The 16,016-nt window shown below is 47.0% G+C and overlaps 1 protein-coding gene and 1 long non-coding RNA gene across 2 annotated transcripts in view; both read right to left on the bottom strand.

Moving 5' to 3' along the window:
• Positions 1-289: 289 nt before the first annotated feature.
• Positions 290-7,301, bottom strand: LOC115031299. The gene is made up of 3 exons (XR_003836911.1): positions 6,979-7,301; positions 5,078-5,612; positions 290-1,317 (listed from the first exon to the last, which is right to left on the bottom strand). It is a non-coding gene; the product is annotated as an uncharacterized LOC115031299 (long non-coding RNA).
• A 3,957-nt stretch (positions 7,302-11,258) lies between these two features.
• Positions 11,259-16,016, bottom strand: part of Lsm3 (LSM3 homolog, U6 small nuclear RNA and mRNA degradation associated) — an 8,750-nt gene continuing 3,992 nt past the window's right edge. The window contains exons 2-3 of the mRNA XM_029478236.1: positions 14,230-14,405; positions 11,259-11,643 (exon numbers count right to left, since the gene is read on the bottom strand). Coding sequence (XP_029334096.1) covers positions 11,563-11,643; positions 14,230-14,405 — 257 coding nt within the window. The 3' untranslated portion in view covers positions 11,259-11,562. The remainder of the gene's footprint in view (positions 11,644-14,229; positions 14,406-16,016) is intronic.

Genomic DNA, 16,016 nt, shown 5'->3' with positions numbered 1-16,016 from the left:
GGAACTCAGGGCAATCTCAGGACATGGCTCCTTGTGTAGTCTCAGACACCCCTGCACAGAGATCCGAAGGTCACCCAGCAAGTCCAAGGCAAGGCACGCACTAAACCCCAGGAATCTCAGACCTCCCAGTGNGGTAATTGATCTTCCAAGACAAACATTTGTCTTGCTAACTGTAGTCCTTGCTTTGGAGGCTGAAGATTATAGAGGGGGTAGGGGTTGGTTATGAGTGTAGAGATTAATTGGCAGAGAAAGCTTTCAAACTTCCAGGGAGGGACAAGATCAATGAGCTGAAGAGAAATAAAACATCTTTTTAAGAAATGTCCTGTTCTCTTACATTGTTTCAATTCTTCATGCTCAGTTTCTTCCGGAGACTTTTTTTTTGAAGTGGGTTTTTGTTTTGTTACTTTGTTTTTCCTTTTTTTTTTGTTGTTGGGTTTTTCCCCCCTGCCAAGGTTATTTGATTGTATCTCCAACTTAGATTACTTCTTGAGTTGAACTTGACCGTTGCTCAAGCAGAGCAGTCTCGGGTTTATCTAAAGAAAACGGGACCTGAAGGCTGTGGAGTAATGAGAAACACAACCAGAAGAGCCGAGATCCCGCACGTTCCCTCTCTGCCAGAAGGCTGAGGTCGTGGGACACTGGTGGGCTTGTAAGCTCTGAAGGGAGCCACCTGGCACTAGAGCACACTCTGCTCCACCGCTTCTTGTCTTTGGGGTAGCATCTCACCTGCAGTGTAGAGAGCCGAGGAGCTTCCCAGCTCAGCTGTGTATTTGCTACGTGATGCTAGCCAGTTAAGCAACTAAGTCCTAGTGTTTCTCAGCCAAGCTCCTGCTAACGTGCCAAGCTCCTTAGGGAGCAGACCCTGGGTTCCCAGTGCTCAATAGGTAGGTGCTCAGTACCTATCAGCTCATCGAATGAACTGAATTCAACGTTGTCAGCGGGGTTGTAGGAGCAGGGAGAGGGTTATATGAGAAAGGAAGAAGTTAAAGCGGAGGCCCAAGCCAGGCATGGTGGCATGTGCCTATGTGTGCTTGGAGGCTAAGGCAGGAGGAGCTACTGAACTTGACCTCTGCCCAGGCAGCATAGAGAGGTCCCCGGGACTCCACGGAAGCACTCACATCCTCAGATTCTTCATTTCATTGTCAGACCAGGAAAGAGCCTGGCTGTTGGACCCGGAGCTGTTTGTCCTGCAGATGGGGAAACGGGTTCATCATTTATCGTTCCACATGTATCCATGAGGCGCCTGCGGTCTGAAGGACGCATCAGATGGAGACATTCTCCACGCTTCGGAAGTTTACATTCTGGCGGGAGGAGACCCTAAACACGGAGACAGATAGATATAAACAGAGATGGTTTACAACACAGAGTGCTGGGAGAAGACGCAACAGGTGATGTGGGCCGGCAACACGGCTCAGCAGTAAAGGTGGTTGCTGCTAAGCCTGAGGACCTAGCCTCGATCCCTAGAACACACAAGTTGGAAAGAGTCTGACTCCTACGAATAGTCCCCCTCATCCCCCCACCCCCCCACAGAAAGACGGAGGGGGAGACAGACAGAGAGAGACAGAAACAGAATTAAATACATGCGAAAAGAAAAATAGGTGATGGGGCCTGGGATTGGTGGGAGTGGCGTGGCGTGGCGTGCTGTGCTGGAGGAGTGGCCACGTAGGACCTCTCTGTGGAAGCTTTCCCACTTGGGTTTTGATTGACAGTTCCGAAGGATTCAGGTGAGATTATACCTGTTTTGGAAGGAGGCCCAGCAGAGTGATATGGAATCAGCAGTGTGCAGTGGCAGGAGGCACATGGTGCTGATTTGTGGGATAGCTGTGTGTGGTTAAGGAGGACTCCACCTCGCTGGTCTACTCTGCCATTGGTTTCCTCTCAGTAGTGACTATGTCGCTTGTTGGTGGTNTTTTTACCATCCACCTATTTGGGCCCTAATTCATTTTTACCATTCATGGGCAATTGCCTTTATCTTTGCTTCTCCTTGGTAGTTGTGGGTTAGCCAGCTTTCTGTCACCTGAAAAAATATCTGAGAAGAAAGGATAATTTTAGCTCATGGCTTCAGAAGTGAAAGTCCATGATCACTTGGCCCCTATTGCTTTGGACCCATTGTAAGTTATGATCTCATGGAGGAGGCATGTGGCACAGACAACCTGTTTGCCTGCTCCACAGTAGAAAGAAAGCAGAGGGATGGGCCAGGTCCCAACGTCACGCCCTCACTTTACTAGGTTCTTCCCACTGGGCCTTGCTTCCTAGAGTTCCCACCGCCACCCAATGGCACCATAATCTAAGGCCAAGCCCCTTACCCACATGGGTTTTGGGTGCCCTAAGGCTCACTGAATCAAATCTCTACTCTAGAAGTTGGTATTTTACTGTGAGAAGGAGTTTTTGTGTTCACACTTCTTTCTATAATCATCTTATAACTACAAAATCACAGATTCACACATTAATAGTTTGTATCACTACAATCAGATTCATCTCAAATCAGACCACTCTTTAAACTGGCTTCTGGAGCTGGGGAGATGGCTCAGCAGTTAAGAGCACTGGCTGCTTTTCTGGATAGCAGAGTTTAGTTTCCAGTATCCACAGGCAGCTCACAAACATCTGTAACTCTAGTTCCTGGGTGTCTGATGTCCCCATCTGCCTCTGTGGACACTGTACCTACACATGCATACACAACACACACATACTAAAAATAAAATAAAGATTTTTTAACTGGCTTCTGTGTCTCTGGCATCACCCTCATTTTCGAAGTGTATGTAGGTGTGTACACACGTGTGTGCATGTGTACAGNTACACTTCCTTGCAGGCGGGTATGGAGAGGCCAGAGGATAACCTCAACTGATATCCTCAGGCACAGCCTGCTCACCTATTTTTGAGACATTCCCTCACAGGCTAGGAACTCCCCAAGTTGGTTACACTGGTTCACCAGTGAGCCCTAGGGATCCAGCTGTCTCCGTTTACCCATCACTAGGATTACAAGCGCATGCCACCATGCCCAGCCTTTTAGAGTGAGTGAGTACAGGGATCAGATTTAAGTCTTAGTGCTTACAGGGCCACGCACTTTGCTGACTGGGCTACATCCGCAGGTTTCCCCTGCTCTCTGGCGTAGTAAGATGTTTCAAGATTGTCTGGTTCTTTCTTTGCCTCAGCCCTGGCCTGAGCCTTTTCTCTACCAAGCCTGAGCCTTTCAGTGTACAAAGATAATTAAGATGCGAGACCCAGGCAGGCCAGGCTCTTCTCCCAGTGTTTCATGGCTTCTGAGTCCCTCAAGACAGGGATGAGAGACCTCTCAATTCCTAANANGTATGAATCACCAAGAACAGTTGATTCAGCAGGTCTTGTTTGCTAGCGGGGATGGCACTGGGAATCTGAACTCTGACAGCTTCAGGGAATTCTTGTGCTCCCGACCCACAAGACAGGTTGAACATGAAGGATGGAAGCCAGTACTTCTCAGAACCTGGTGGGCATNTCACCTCAGGGCTTGTTTAAATGTGTGCTCCTGACTCTATACCCCAAATTGCTCATTTGCTATCTTTGGAATAGGGAAGGAGGTCTTGCTTTGCTATTGTTCTTCTTAGCACATTGAGTTTCTAACACATCTCCAGGTACTGTTGCTGCTTCTACTGACCTGGGATTGCATTTTGGAAAACACTCATCCAGACATTGGCTCTGAAAGCGGCTACACGCTAGACTTCTTAGAGGAGATGTTTTACCCTTTTGTTTGTTTGTTTGTGTTTAAATATCAACCCAGAAGGCTCTAGAAACTGTGACTTAGTTGGTGTAGGATATTTTGATCATTAAGAATTTTATGAACTGGGCAAGTGGGGCTGTTGCTCAGCACAACTGGAGATGATTCTAAGGGGAGGGAGGGTCCAGTGGGAAGGGACTTAGGAGGCACTGAGCCTGACCTGTGTGAGGAATAGCAAAGCAGCCAGTGGGATTGGTTTGAAGGAGGAGAGGAAGGTGAGAATGGCAGGTGGGGTAAGAGGTGGGTGAGATGGGTCATGTATCTGGATGCTGCTCCAGTGGTCTGGGGAGCCTGGGGATTGGCGGCAAGCCGGGCCTTCTGTCTGGAGAGTCAATCCGAGGCCAGCTTTCTTTTTACATACCAGTCTTGGATTCTCCCTAGCAATGTGCGGCTGTGATGAAGGATGAAGGTGCTCCACTGTTGCAGGATATTTGATCACAGTGTGAACCCTGAGATTGTTTTGTTGACTGGAAAAACCTGTTTCTAGTTGTAGTGTGGCTCGATCTTAGTACACACCTTTAATTCTAAATAACAAAGGGAAANTTAGTTTGTAGAAGGAAGCACCCATATTTGAAAGTGAGAATGAGAAGGTAAAGACAGAATGAGCCAGAGAATGAGAAGGAGCCAGAAGATTAGAACAGATTGCTAGAGTTAGTTTGAGGCCGAGTAGGGCAATTCAGTCAGAGACCAAGAGAAGCCAGATTCAATCAGTCAACTTGGAGAGGAGTTTGAGCCAGAACAGCTGAGTTGAACCAGCCAGCCAGAGCTCAAAAAAGAAATAGAAAGAGTGAATTTGTTCAGCAGTAAGTTTCAGACGCTGAGACATTCTAGGCGTGGCTAAGATTGTATGGTGGCTAGAAGCTTCTAGGACCAGGCCTAGGTTAGCAGATTGAGGCAGTAAGCCTTGGAGACAACAATTAGTACAGGCAAATAAAAGTTCCTTTTACACGCCACAGCTTTCTTCTCATATTTTGAATACTGCCCATGGATTTGAAACCTTTGAAAAAGAAGTCTAGACAGAGTAATAAAGGACTGTGTTGTGGAACAGGGACTTGGCAGGTAGGGGACATCTTCAGTCATTCACAACAATGTGAGTGCTTACTGTGACAAAATTCTCCTTATACAGTGTTAAGATGGTACATTTTATCTTATGCTGTGTGTGTATATATGTATGTGCACATTGGTAAAATGGTGTGTGTGTGTGTGTGTGTTTGTGTACTGTGAGAATACAGGTACAGGCCACCAGAGCACATGAAATAAATAGTTTGGGACAACCATTTACTTTGACAGAATGATTCCTTACATGAAGTTCTACACGTGGCTTACCTACAAAGCAGGGCATCTGGGCTCCAAAGACATGATTGCTTGACATGCCGCATGGCAGAAACATCAGCCCGAAGAGCAAGGCTGGCTGCTTTGATTCCTCCTGCAATGGCAGTTCCAACAGCTCTGCCCTCCAAGGACATCGTGCAATCCAGTGTGCTTGAACTAAACCGGAGTCTTGCCACACAATTCTCTCCACATCTATTTTGACTCTGGCAGTTGCTAACCTTGCTTCTAGGAAAAGGTGGGGGGTGGGGACCCCTGTTGGTGAGACTCTACTGTTCTGAGCTTGTGAGAGTGCTGGCTGAGCAGAGGCAGGGATGAGCTGCTCCTGGGTAGCTTTCAGCAACACTCCTGGGCCCTGATAGTTGGCAGAGGCCTGGCACCAGCTCTGTCACCCTGCGGTGAGGATGACCTGNCCTTTCCCTCCGTTATTTGAGCTCTGGGCCAGAGCTGATGGTGATGTCATCGTCTTGTGATGTTGTTGGGTGACCTTGGTCATGAGGCTGGTTCTGCTCGTTTCTCTCACACCTGACAACTGANATGAGAAAAGCATTGCTGGGAACCAAAGAGGGAAAGACAGAGGACCCTGCAAGGGAGAACTCTGCCAATCCCCAAACCCTAAGCACAACTGCCTTGGATCCAACCTAGTTTCTAGTGGTTCTAGGCCTGGAAAAGCTGTAAAAGAAAAAGAGAAGAAGACAGTGAGGGCTGGGTGCAGTTCAGTAGCAAAGCACTTGGCTAGCTCCTATCTTATAAAGGAAGAAACTGGATTGAAGGGATTGAGTCTAGTGTTCAGCTAGTTGTAAATGCAAGGTTTCTTGTCTCCTCATCTGTATCCTTGCCTTGTAATACAAATGATGGCTCTCGGGTATCTTTCGATCTCTCTAAACCTGTTGAATCAATAACAAAGTGCTCTTAGGCTGGAAGGACAGCACAAATGAGGACATTCAGGCTGACAGCAGGGACAAGAATCTGCTCAGTAAGATGGCAAAGTCTGGCCTTGAGCTCCCTGCCCCACAAAGCTCAGCTCCACCTGTCAGATACACCCAGGATCAGAATGCTGGGGAAACCATCTTGCCTAGACTGTGTGTGCTCTTGTGGGTGGTTCCAGCTCAGCATCACAGGAGCTGCCACTGTTAGAAGGATACTTTGCCTGAAAACGGTCTCCTGGGGCTGTGGAGCATGTGATGTTGTCTGTCCTGTGCTTCTGGAAGTGCGGTTGGATTTTCACATAGTTTGCATTTAAGGAATTAAATGGCACAGTTTGCCATCTAGTATGTTGATAATGAACGGAGACAAATTGAAAGGGAATAGTGAAGAGTGTAGCACCCTCTAGTGTCAAAACAAGCTCTTGACTGATCCTGGAAACTTGAATAAGAGCAACAGACCTGGTGTGCTACATAGTAGGTTGTGGTGATGGCTGTGTGTTTCACAAGCAACAAGAAAAGATTTTAAGTTTTCACCAGAAATAAACTAAATTTAATTATTTTAAAATACATGTTTGGAGATAAACATTTATATTCACTAAGATCCCATCCAATGTGTACCTGTTTACTTATGTGTGCCTATTTTATGTGCTTGTCTATTGAGATTAAGATCTTGATATATAGCCCTTGGCTGGCCTAGAACTTGTAATCCTCCTGCCTCAGCCCCTTGACTGCTGAGATTACAGTTATCCACCACAATGCCAAGCTCCAGTGTTTAGCTTTTATGTACCAGCTAAAAATATATTTAATTGAGGAAGGAAAAAAAAAAAGACATGCAAGTTTAGGTGAATTCTCTTAGAAGTACTCTTCATGTCCCCTTGTGTGAGCAAGTGAGACCCAGGAATGGGGGGGAGCTTGCCAAAAGCCACAAAGCGTGTTGGTGACAGAGCCAAGACTGACAGGTTTGTTACCCACCTCTGCTTTCAGGTTTGTTGCCCACCTCTGCTTTCTCCAGGAGGCATTTACTCCATAGCGAGCACGGACGGAAGACCAGGTCTCATTTAGCCCAACAGCAGCTGCTCACTCAGAAGGAAGAATCCTACCAAAGGGGAAAAGGAGGGGAGGTGGGTGGCATGTGATCTGAAGGGAGCACAGCCCTCAGACTATACACTCTATTCAGGGGCTGCGGAGCTGTGTGAACAGCCCTGCTGCAGCTGAGCCCCACAGTGCCCTGATTCCATTTCAGAGTCTTATTTATTGGATGCTGTGACCTAGGCAGGTCTCGTCCACTCCCTAGGTCTTTGTAGTCCCGCTGTGAGATCAAAGTACTGAGTGAGGTCAGGCTTTCTCACTTCGTTGAATGCCCAACTAGACACAGAATTCTCTAGCACTGGCCTCTTTGCTGACCTTCAGCCAGGGCGGTAGTGGTGGTGAGGGATCCTCACTGCTCTGAGGGATCCTCACAGAGCCTATCATCCTGAGAGACAGACTCCCTTAAGATGCTCTATCTTCTCCCTCCCTTCCTTGCTTCAGGCCCTTAGTTGGTCCTGTTGCAGATCCTGGCACATGGTAAACATTTTTGTTCCTCTCTGGTGTAGAGTATGTGTTCACTGGTGTGTGTGTGTGTGTGTGTGTGTGTTTGCTTGGAGAGGTCAGAGGTTTATGTTTTATCATTCTCCACCTTATTTTTTGAGACAGGGTCTCTCACTGAACCTGAGGCTTACTGTCTCAGCAAAACTAGCTAGCCAGCAAGCTCTGCTGACCTTCCAGGGCTGGCTTTGCAGGTTCATTCTGGCATACCTTCCTTTTCACATGGGTGCTAGGATCTGACCTTAGATCCTCATGTACNCCTGGCAAAAAAACACTGAGCCATTTTCTCAGNCCTTGCAAAGTACATTTTAACTGGACAAATCAAAATATTTCAAAGCCAGGTTGCCCTGAAAACAACTTAGGGAGACAGAGTAGAGAGCAGCTGGACTAAGGCAGCTTAAAGGAGTGATTTCTGCCCACCGCGCATGACCTCTCTGTGCTGCTTCCAACCTGGGGACAATTCCTGGGCTGTCCTGGGCTGCTCATGTAGACACTCGTTAGTCCTCACAGCTGACCTTAGGGCACTCCATCTACTTAGCTGGCACATGGCACAGCTGTGCTTTGTAGCTTGGTTATCTGGCTCCATGATACTGCAAGATCCCCTTGCAACTGTGGGAACTTTCCCAACCCACAAAGGACAACTGGGGGGCTCCTGGCAACACCTCACCCTGGATGTCCATGGNACAGGAAGTGGATGGGAAGAATACCAAGAAAAGAATCCCTCAGGGGTAATCAATATCAGAAACCACAGTGGGGCATGCTGTATCCACACCCATGAAACTTAAACTTCAGCCAAGAAAATAAGAATCGACATGCTCTGTTTGAGTGGAGCAACAGGCCTGCAGGAGTTGAAAACATCGGGCCTTGTAGTCCTCATTTCTTGGTGTTTTCCATGTAAACTGATGCCTGGCTAGGTGCCCGCAGCTGGTGCCTGCTGGTAGTCTCAGGCACATGGTGGCAGAAGATGGCTGAGGGGTGAAAGGGAGGTAAGCCTTGCTGAGTTGTGGGGACCCCAGTATTGAAGAATGATGTCCACAGCTTGCCTCTCCAAAGTACCACTGGCCCCTTCTGCCTGCAATGCATCGCATAGCACTGCAGGCCTGGTATCATTTAATCTTCACCCATTCAGCATTGCTGGAGGACAAGCTGTTGGCCAGGCCTCAGCCTGGGGTTGTGAAAACAAGCAGTCACTTGTCTGATGGGATTGTGTTCAACTCTTAAGTTCTCAGAAGCAGAGGAGCCAATACCTATGCCCGGCTTAGGAACCCCACCCAGTGCTGCAGCAGGACTCTATAGGTATCCCCCGCCCCTCCCCCCCCCCCCCCGGGTCCTGCTGCCACCATGCTGCCCAGTCTGTTACTGAACAAACCTAAGCTTTGCCCACCTTGATTTCTTGAGGCTCCAGAGCTTCCGATGAGATGTCACAGCAATAGCCTGAGGTGTCCCAAGAAATCTGCCACTACTAATTTCAGCAACTTGAACTGACTTATCTATAGAACAGGCCTTCTTTGCCTCTGGCAGTGTCTCCTTATTTTGGCTGCCAATGAGAGAGGTGGGGAGCATCCTGCTCAGGCCCGGCTCACTGAAGCCTCCATTCTCACAGCTGGATGAACAGCCTATGGTTGAACACAAGATGTTTGAATCTGCCATAGGGAAGTGCTTGCCCTGAGCTCAATAAAGAGCCAAGTAACAGGGCTACCTACAGTGCTTACTTTCCTTAAACAACAGAAATTCTCTGCATCTGAGGCAAGCCAGGGTGGCTTCTTTGTTTCCAGTGAGGTGTGTGTGTGTGTTCATCACAGGTAAGCTTTGCTCACTGCTAGTAGCTGCTCACAGGATGGGACAGCAGTGACCAAGTATTACCCCTGAAGAGTAAATTAGAGGTCATGGGAATTATGGCTGANACCTCATATTGGGGCAGATCTTTGAAATTTACTGCTTAAAACTGTCACTTGTAGCTAATGATTATAGATGAACATCAGTCAAGTTACTTGGATTTCAAATAAAGCACATTGCNAAGATAGCTTGGTATTTTCCGTCTTTGTGAGAAGCAGTCACCATTCCGAATTATCTTTCATGAAATAACCAACCCAGGAATGAAGGTGTGGCATTTGCTATGCCCATCTAGTTGACGAGAAGCAACTCACAGAAGGGTTTGCTTTGGCTTACACTTTGAGGGCACATTACCCAGGTAGGGAAGGCACTGTGGGGGGAGGCTCAGCTGTGATGGCAGGAGCATGGTGCACTTGTTTACATCTGGGGGGGTTCAGGAAGCAGACAGAACAGGATACAGGGTTGGACTATAAAACCTTAAGGCCACCCCTCAATTACCCCATAAAGGTTTCATAGCTTCCCAAACAGCAGCACCAGCTGGGGGCCAAGCACTGAAATACCCAAGGCTTTGGCGGACAGTCCATATTGTAACCATCACAGACGGTGTGCTACAGAAACCACTCTTACTAATTCCAGCAAGCATGGCATATCCAGGTGAGTGTTCTCTGACCATAAGACTAGGACATCCTTGCTAGGAACCCTTTGCCATAAGGCCTAGACAGTACCACTTCAAACCAATAGTGGTAGCCCTGGTATGGGGGTCAGCGGCAGGAGGTCTGCTTGAGTCCCAAACCTGAAGAAGCTGCCAACCTTACAAACCTGTTTGCTCCTTTTAAGACTGTGGGACTTCTGAGGACTATGATAGAGGCTTTGCCAGAGGCATGCTAGTCGGTGAGTTAGTTTAGGGCCAATGCTGCTAGAATTTGGCTAAGCTGTCTACTCAGGGAGGGGATCTCAAGGAATGACTACTTGACACAGTCAAAATCCCCAGACCTACGTTTCCCACAGTGAACAGGACATCACCCAGCACAGCTAAAGCCTAAAGACAGCGTCAGGGTGGTCAGGGCCAAGGGAGGGTTCTGCCCCACCTACTCACTGAAGACCAAACTTCTATCAGCTCAGNCACACTTGTTTTTCTCTTCTCTAACTTGTAGGAACAGGTACAATAATGAAAACAGAGCCTCTTCAACATAACGTCGGCTCAGAGCACATGAGCAAACTGCACTTGACAGTGGATTAACGAACTCAGCACATTTATAGACATGTCCCCCAGTGTGGCTGTCTACAGTTTTTTTGTGGTGCTGGGGACCACGGCTCTAACACATCCAGGCTGAGGGCCACAGCCCTAGCTCTATTTTCTCTATTTCACAACAGGGTAACCACCAAGTGTTGGCCCTGTGTTCTTGTGATTCTATGTGAANCGTAGGCTGGCTGAAGCCGGAATGGAAGTAGCTTTGTTCTCACTGCTTCCTGCTCAGACTCTCCATGTCCTTGTCACTGGCGGCCTATGAGCCAGGATTGGAAAACAGTTTCTTCAGAGTCACACAAGTCATGTTTTGCATTTACCCAGTAGGTTGACAGCTGGGGTCATGTGCCTCCCTTGTCTAGTTCTTACTGGGTGCTACCTGAGCTTTTGGGGCCCCTAAGACAGGTAAGGATATCTGCAATGCCCTCCCACCCCAGAATTGCTGGAACAGCACTCCCTCAGATAAGGGCAGGGCAGACTGGCCACTCTCCTTCCTCACACCCAACATGATGCCCTAGACATTGGAGACGCACTGAACACACCTGGTAAAAACTTGAGAATCCATAAGACACATTAAAAAAAAAAGTAATAAAAAAGGAAACATCAAATTTAATTTAAAGAAAAACAACCTGAAAGTAACTGCAAGAACAACGGGCAAACCAACTCCTGAAAAGAGCAAGGCGGTCACACTGACTGAAGGGCTGGAGAAAGGGGCAGGTCATTTAGCTGGAGAGCTTGTGAGTTGCTTGCAAATGAACTTCTTTGAGGGTAGAGGGATCCTCGGGTCATTTCTGACTATCAGGATTCGTGTGAGCATCTCTCTCTGGGAGTGTCCTGTACATCTCAAGAGGCAAAGTCTCCANTTTCCTACACAGGATCCATCTTTTGTCTCAGCCAACTCTCAATGGAGGGGCGACTAGAACGACACCATCTCCCCGGACGAAGAGCATAGGGATGTTTCGTTTTGTGGACTGGAGGAGAACAAAAGGGAAAAGCAGGATCAGGTTAAGCAGTCTGAGTGAGTGCCTGTTTCCTGGGTGACTGCAGCAGGGACTACTGCTGAGCACCGAGACCCACTCTTCTCTTGCTGTGTACTGCTAGAGTGCACTTTCCAGGCTTCTTTGTGACCAGACCCGGACACAAGGTAGATGGGTTTTGTGTTATTTTTTTGAGATGGGGTCTGTCTTGCTGTGTAGCCCATGTTAGTCTGAAATTCCTAATCCCTATACCTCTCACACCTCAACCACAAGTGCTGGGATTATTATTAAGATTTATTTTCACTGTGTGTGTGTGTAAGTGACATTTCTGGCACTTGGGTTCTTGTATGTACATGATACACATGAACTCAGATGCACACATACACATAAAAATTAGATAAATAAATGTAAAATAAAAACAAGTCAGACATTATGGCTCATGACTGTAATGCTAGCATGAAGAAGGCTAAGGCAGGCAGGTCACCATGAATTCAAGTACAACTCAGCTACATGGCACATTTCAAAATTGCCTGTGTTATAAGTAAAGACTGTCCCAAAATACATGTTAAAAGGAGAAAAGAAGAAGCAAGTGCTCTTGGCCTCTGAGCCGCCTCTCCAGCCTAGGTGCTGGGATTGCAGAATTTTGCCACTATGTCTGGTTTTGAACTGACTGGGGGAGAGGGTGCTGAGGATTGAATTCTTCCACATTCTAAGCAAATGCTTTACTACTGAGTTACATCCTCAGCTATGGCTGAATTTTAGCCATGGATTTCAAGAGTGACTTCCTTTGAGTGTCAATGGGTAGTCACTGTTTTACCAATGGATGGACCCTGTACACTGAGATCTCAAGGAACAGGAGGGTAGAAGTCTAATGTCCCCAACTTAGCACTATGCTGACTGTAGACCAGGCCTCAGCCTCCAGNGAGCCCAGTCATCACACCTGCTTCTGTGTACTCCTGGGGTGCAAATGGGGAACACAATTTCTAAGGCTTTAGCTCAGTGGTCAGGCTTTGGGCAGTCAACAAACATGGTGCATCTGGAGTCGTCACTAAGCCTTGGCAAAATGTTAGCAGAACCTGGAGCCAAAAACCTCCTGAGCCTATAGACTGTGNAGACGAAGGCTGGAAAAAGCCAAATGTTAATAAGTGCTCTGGTGTGACAGATACATTCAACAGGGAAGTACAAAAATGAGATCAGGCAAGAACTGGCTAGTTATCAGGAAGACAAAAAGAAACAACGGCAGATGCTTTTAAGCCTAACTATGTAAGTACAAAAGAAGCTGTGATGAATAAGCTTTTCAGTTAACACCACTCTGTCCTCAGGCAGAGACCATGCAGCTGCTGAAGGGTAGGGTTAGTCAGGGCGGTCTGATCGAGATGCTGTCTCCTTGGTTTCCAACAGGTCTGTAATTATGTGAGGACTGGTGCTTTAGGATGAGGGTCAAGACGGTTCTGCTACAAAGAGGCCATCANCAAGAGCAACCTGTCAGTTAACCACACTGTGGGCTATACGGTGAAGGAAGGGGATGAACATGATAGACAGCAGGAAAAGTGGGCTGGAGCCAAAACACTTTAGCAATCAACAAGAGCAATACTCTAACTGTGGTGGACTGAGAACCAAAAATACGGGGCAACCACTTTCTGTCTTCCTATTAGCTAGTTGGTCTCAATCCAGTCACTCAGGAGTTAATTATAAACACCATGAGGGGAAAACTCTGGGNATCCTAGTGGTCTGTAGGCCCCTTCCTGTTTTGGAAATGTTCCTGTTCATTAGTTAGGTCAGCTGAGAGAGGGCAAAACATACAACGGGCCAAGGGGAGGCTGCTGTCTGGTTTCCCATCTCAAAGGTAANGAGCGATATAAGACAGCAATGTCGTGTTCTCCACAGTGCTGCATGATAAGGACTGTAGATACTACCTACAGCACGTCTGTCCTGCCTCTGTGTGTAGTCAAGGCACATGACACATTCTTAGAGACCATGAAGAGATGCTCAGCAGTTGAGAGCATTGGCCACTCTTCCTGAGAACCCAGGTTCAATTCCCAGCATTCACAGGGTGGCTCATGACTGTTTATAACTCTAATTCCAAGCAATCTGATGACCTCCTCTGGTCTCCTTGGACACCAGGCATGCACATGGTACACAGACATACACAGACATCCAGACACATAAAATAAATTTTAAATTTAAATTTAAAAAGAAAAGAAACTATTGTATTTGTGGGCTTGGTGTGGTGGCACAAGCTTTTAATCCCAGTACTCATGAGGCAAAGGCTCAGACCAACTCAGCTGACTGGAAAGGGCACTGTCAAACTCTTGAGCTGCCTCTAGGCTGTGCAGTGTGTGCCAGGTTCCAGCTTTGTGAGCTGTCACCCATGTTGNGGCAGGCTTTAGTGATACAGCTGTCTTTAAGATCAGTGTTAAAAACAGGTTGTGTGACTCCAAAAACCCTTGCATTTTAGTTATACAATCTATTAATCGTTCCTAAGTAGGTGCCAGAACATAATGGGCTTTCCACAAATATGTGTTAAGCTGTTGCATGTTGAGAACTGGCATTGTCAAAGCAAAGACTTGCAGGACTCACTTTATATATCTCTTCATATGTCTCCTCATCAATCTCTATCGTTGTCACAGTTTCTTCTACATCTCCCAGGATCATATTTAAATGTTGATCATAAGCCTGAAGTGGGAGGGTGAGATTTGAGAAACAAGGAACATGGCTNAAAAGATACAAGTGGATTATAAGTAACAGGTTCAATACTTACACCCAAAATTTTACATGCAAATAACAAACACTCCCTCTGTGCTAGCCTATCATGTCTTTACAAGCTATTCCCAGTGACAATNCTGCTTATGATAAAAAGTGAGGCCACCCAATGTAACCCAAGAATACTTAAGTACCGCCTTCACTTGTTACCCAAGGTGNTCCCACCATTCACAATAGTTTATTATGAAAAAACAGCAAATTCTGTCAGACTTCTTTCGAGATACTAAGCAGCATAAAGTCCTCTCACTTGCTGTGTGATAGAAGCATGGTTCTCAAGCAAGGACACATTTGATGCTCACAACAAAACAGGTGCAGCAAAATTTGACCCATTTTTGTGGACATGGGTATGTGTGTGTGGTGTACATGTGTACTNCATGTTTACATGTGTGTGAATGCCAGAGGTTGAAGCTGAATGCCTTCCTCAGTTGCTCCCCACATAATGTGTTAAGATAGTGCCTCTCAGGTGAACACAAGAGCTTGCTGACTGTCTAGCTAGCCAGCTTGCTCTGGTGTTTCCACAGGTGCTGGGGAGCTAAACTCTAGTCCTAACACTTTACCCACCAACCATCTGTCCCACCTCCACTTTGCCCATTTATAACGTATCCAGAATTTAACGTGCTTTGGCATCTGTGGGCTCAGTCAGGAAGGATTGCAACCGCAGTGTTCAGTGCAATCTCCAAAGTTCATTCCTTTTACTAAATGGCAAACCTCCTGGGGCTTGTTCAGAACCCACTACATGTTCTTCTAACAAAGTGCTAAGCACTTTTGCCTGCTCATATCAAGATTAAAAATAGCCTAACAGCCACACTGGGAAAGAACTGCTTGGCAGCTACACAAATGAGCAACTCATCTGGAGAGCAGGGAGGAAACAGAAAGCTGGGCCNTTACTGCAGAGGTAAGAGCTGCAGACACCAAGTTAGAGGCGACAGTCTGGCCTGGGTATCATTCNGTGCACCAGAGTGCCATGCAATTTAGCATCATCCCACATTTCTCACCAAACTGACACCGCTGTTCCCACAAGGCTAGCTTGTAGATCAATTCTTTATCCTTGGGTTTCATGAAAGAACTATGAATTTCTAAGACTGAGATTGAAGTGCGATAGCCTGGTCCCCTACAGTGGCTCTGTCACTGTCAGTAGAGGGTTGTTTCTAATTTCTAAGCCTNAACTAAAAGACTTATTTCAATTCCTGTTGTAAACAAACAGCCCTGAGGGAAGTAACAAGAGGAGAAAAAACCTTAAGTACACAATGATGCTACTTCAAGGGACCAATTCCTCAGACATTATAAATGTGCACAAGCAATATCTGTGAAAGTACCCATTGCAGTTTTAGAGCTGGGGGCGGGGGGGGGTGGTGGTGGTGGTGGTGGGGGAGTGACTGAAGCCTGACACAGAATCCTGTATCCTGTGGCGTTGTGTCAGCTGTGTAATCATCCCACACAAAAACCATTTGAAAAAAGTGTGTACTTACGAGACAAGGTTTCACTATGTAGGCCAGACTGGCCTCAAATATATGATCGTCCTGCCTTGGTCCTCTAAGTACTGGAACTATGGCACATGCCTCCGTTCCTCACTAGGCTCCCCTTCAGACACAGATGGCATATAC

The sequence above is a fragment of the Mus caroli genome, chromosome 6 (assembly GCF_900094665.2).
Source record: "Mus caroli chromosome 6, CAROLI_EIJ_v1.1, whole genome shotgun sequence".
NCBI lineage: Eukaryota > Metazoa > Chordata > Mammalia > Rodentia > Muridae > Mus > Mus caroli.
Note: the sequence above shows the minus strand (reverse complement) of the source record. Positions and strands in the feature narration are given on the sequence as shown.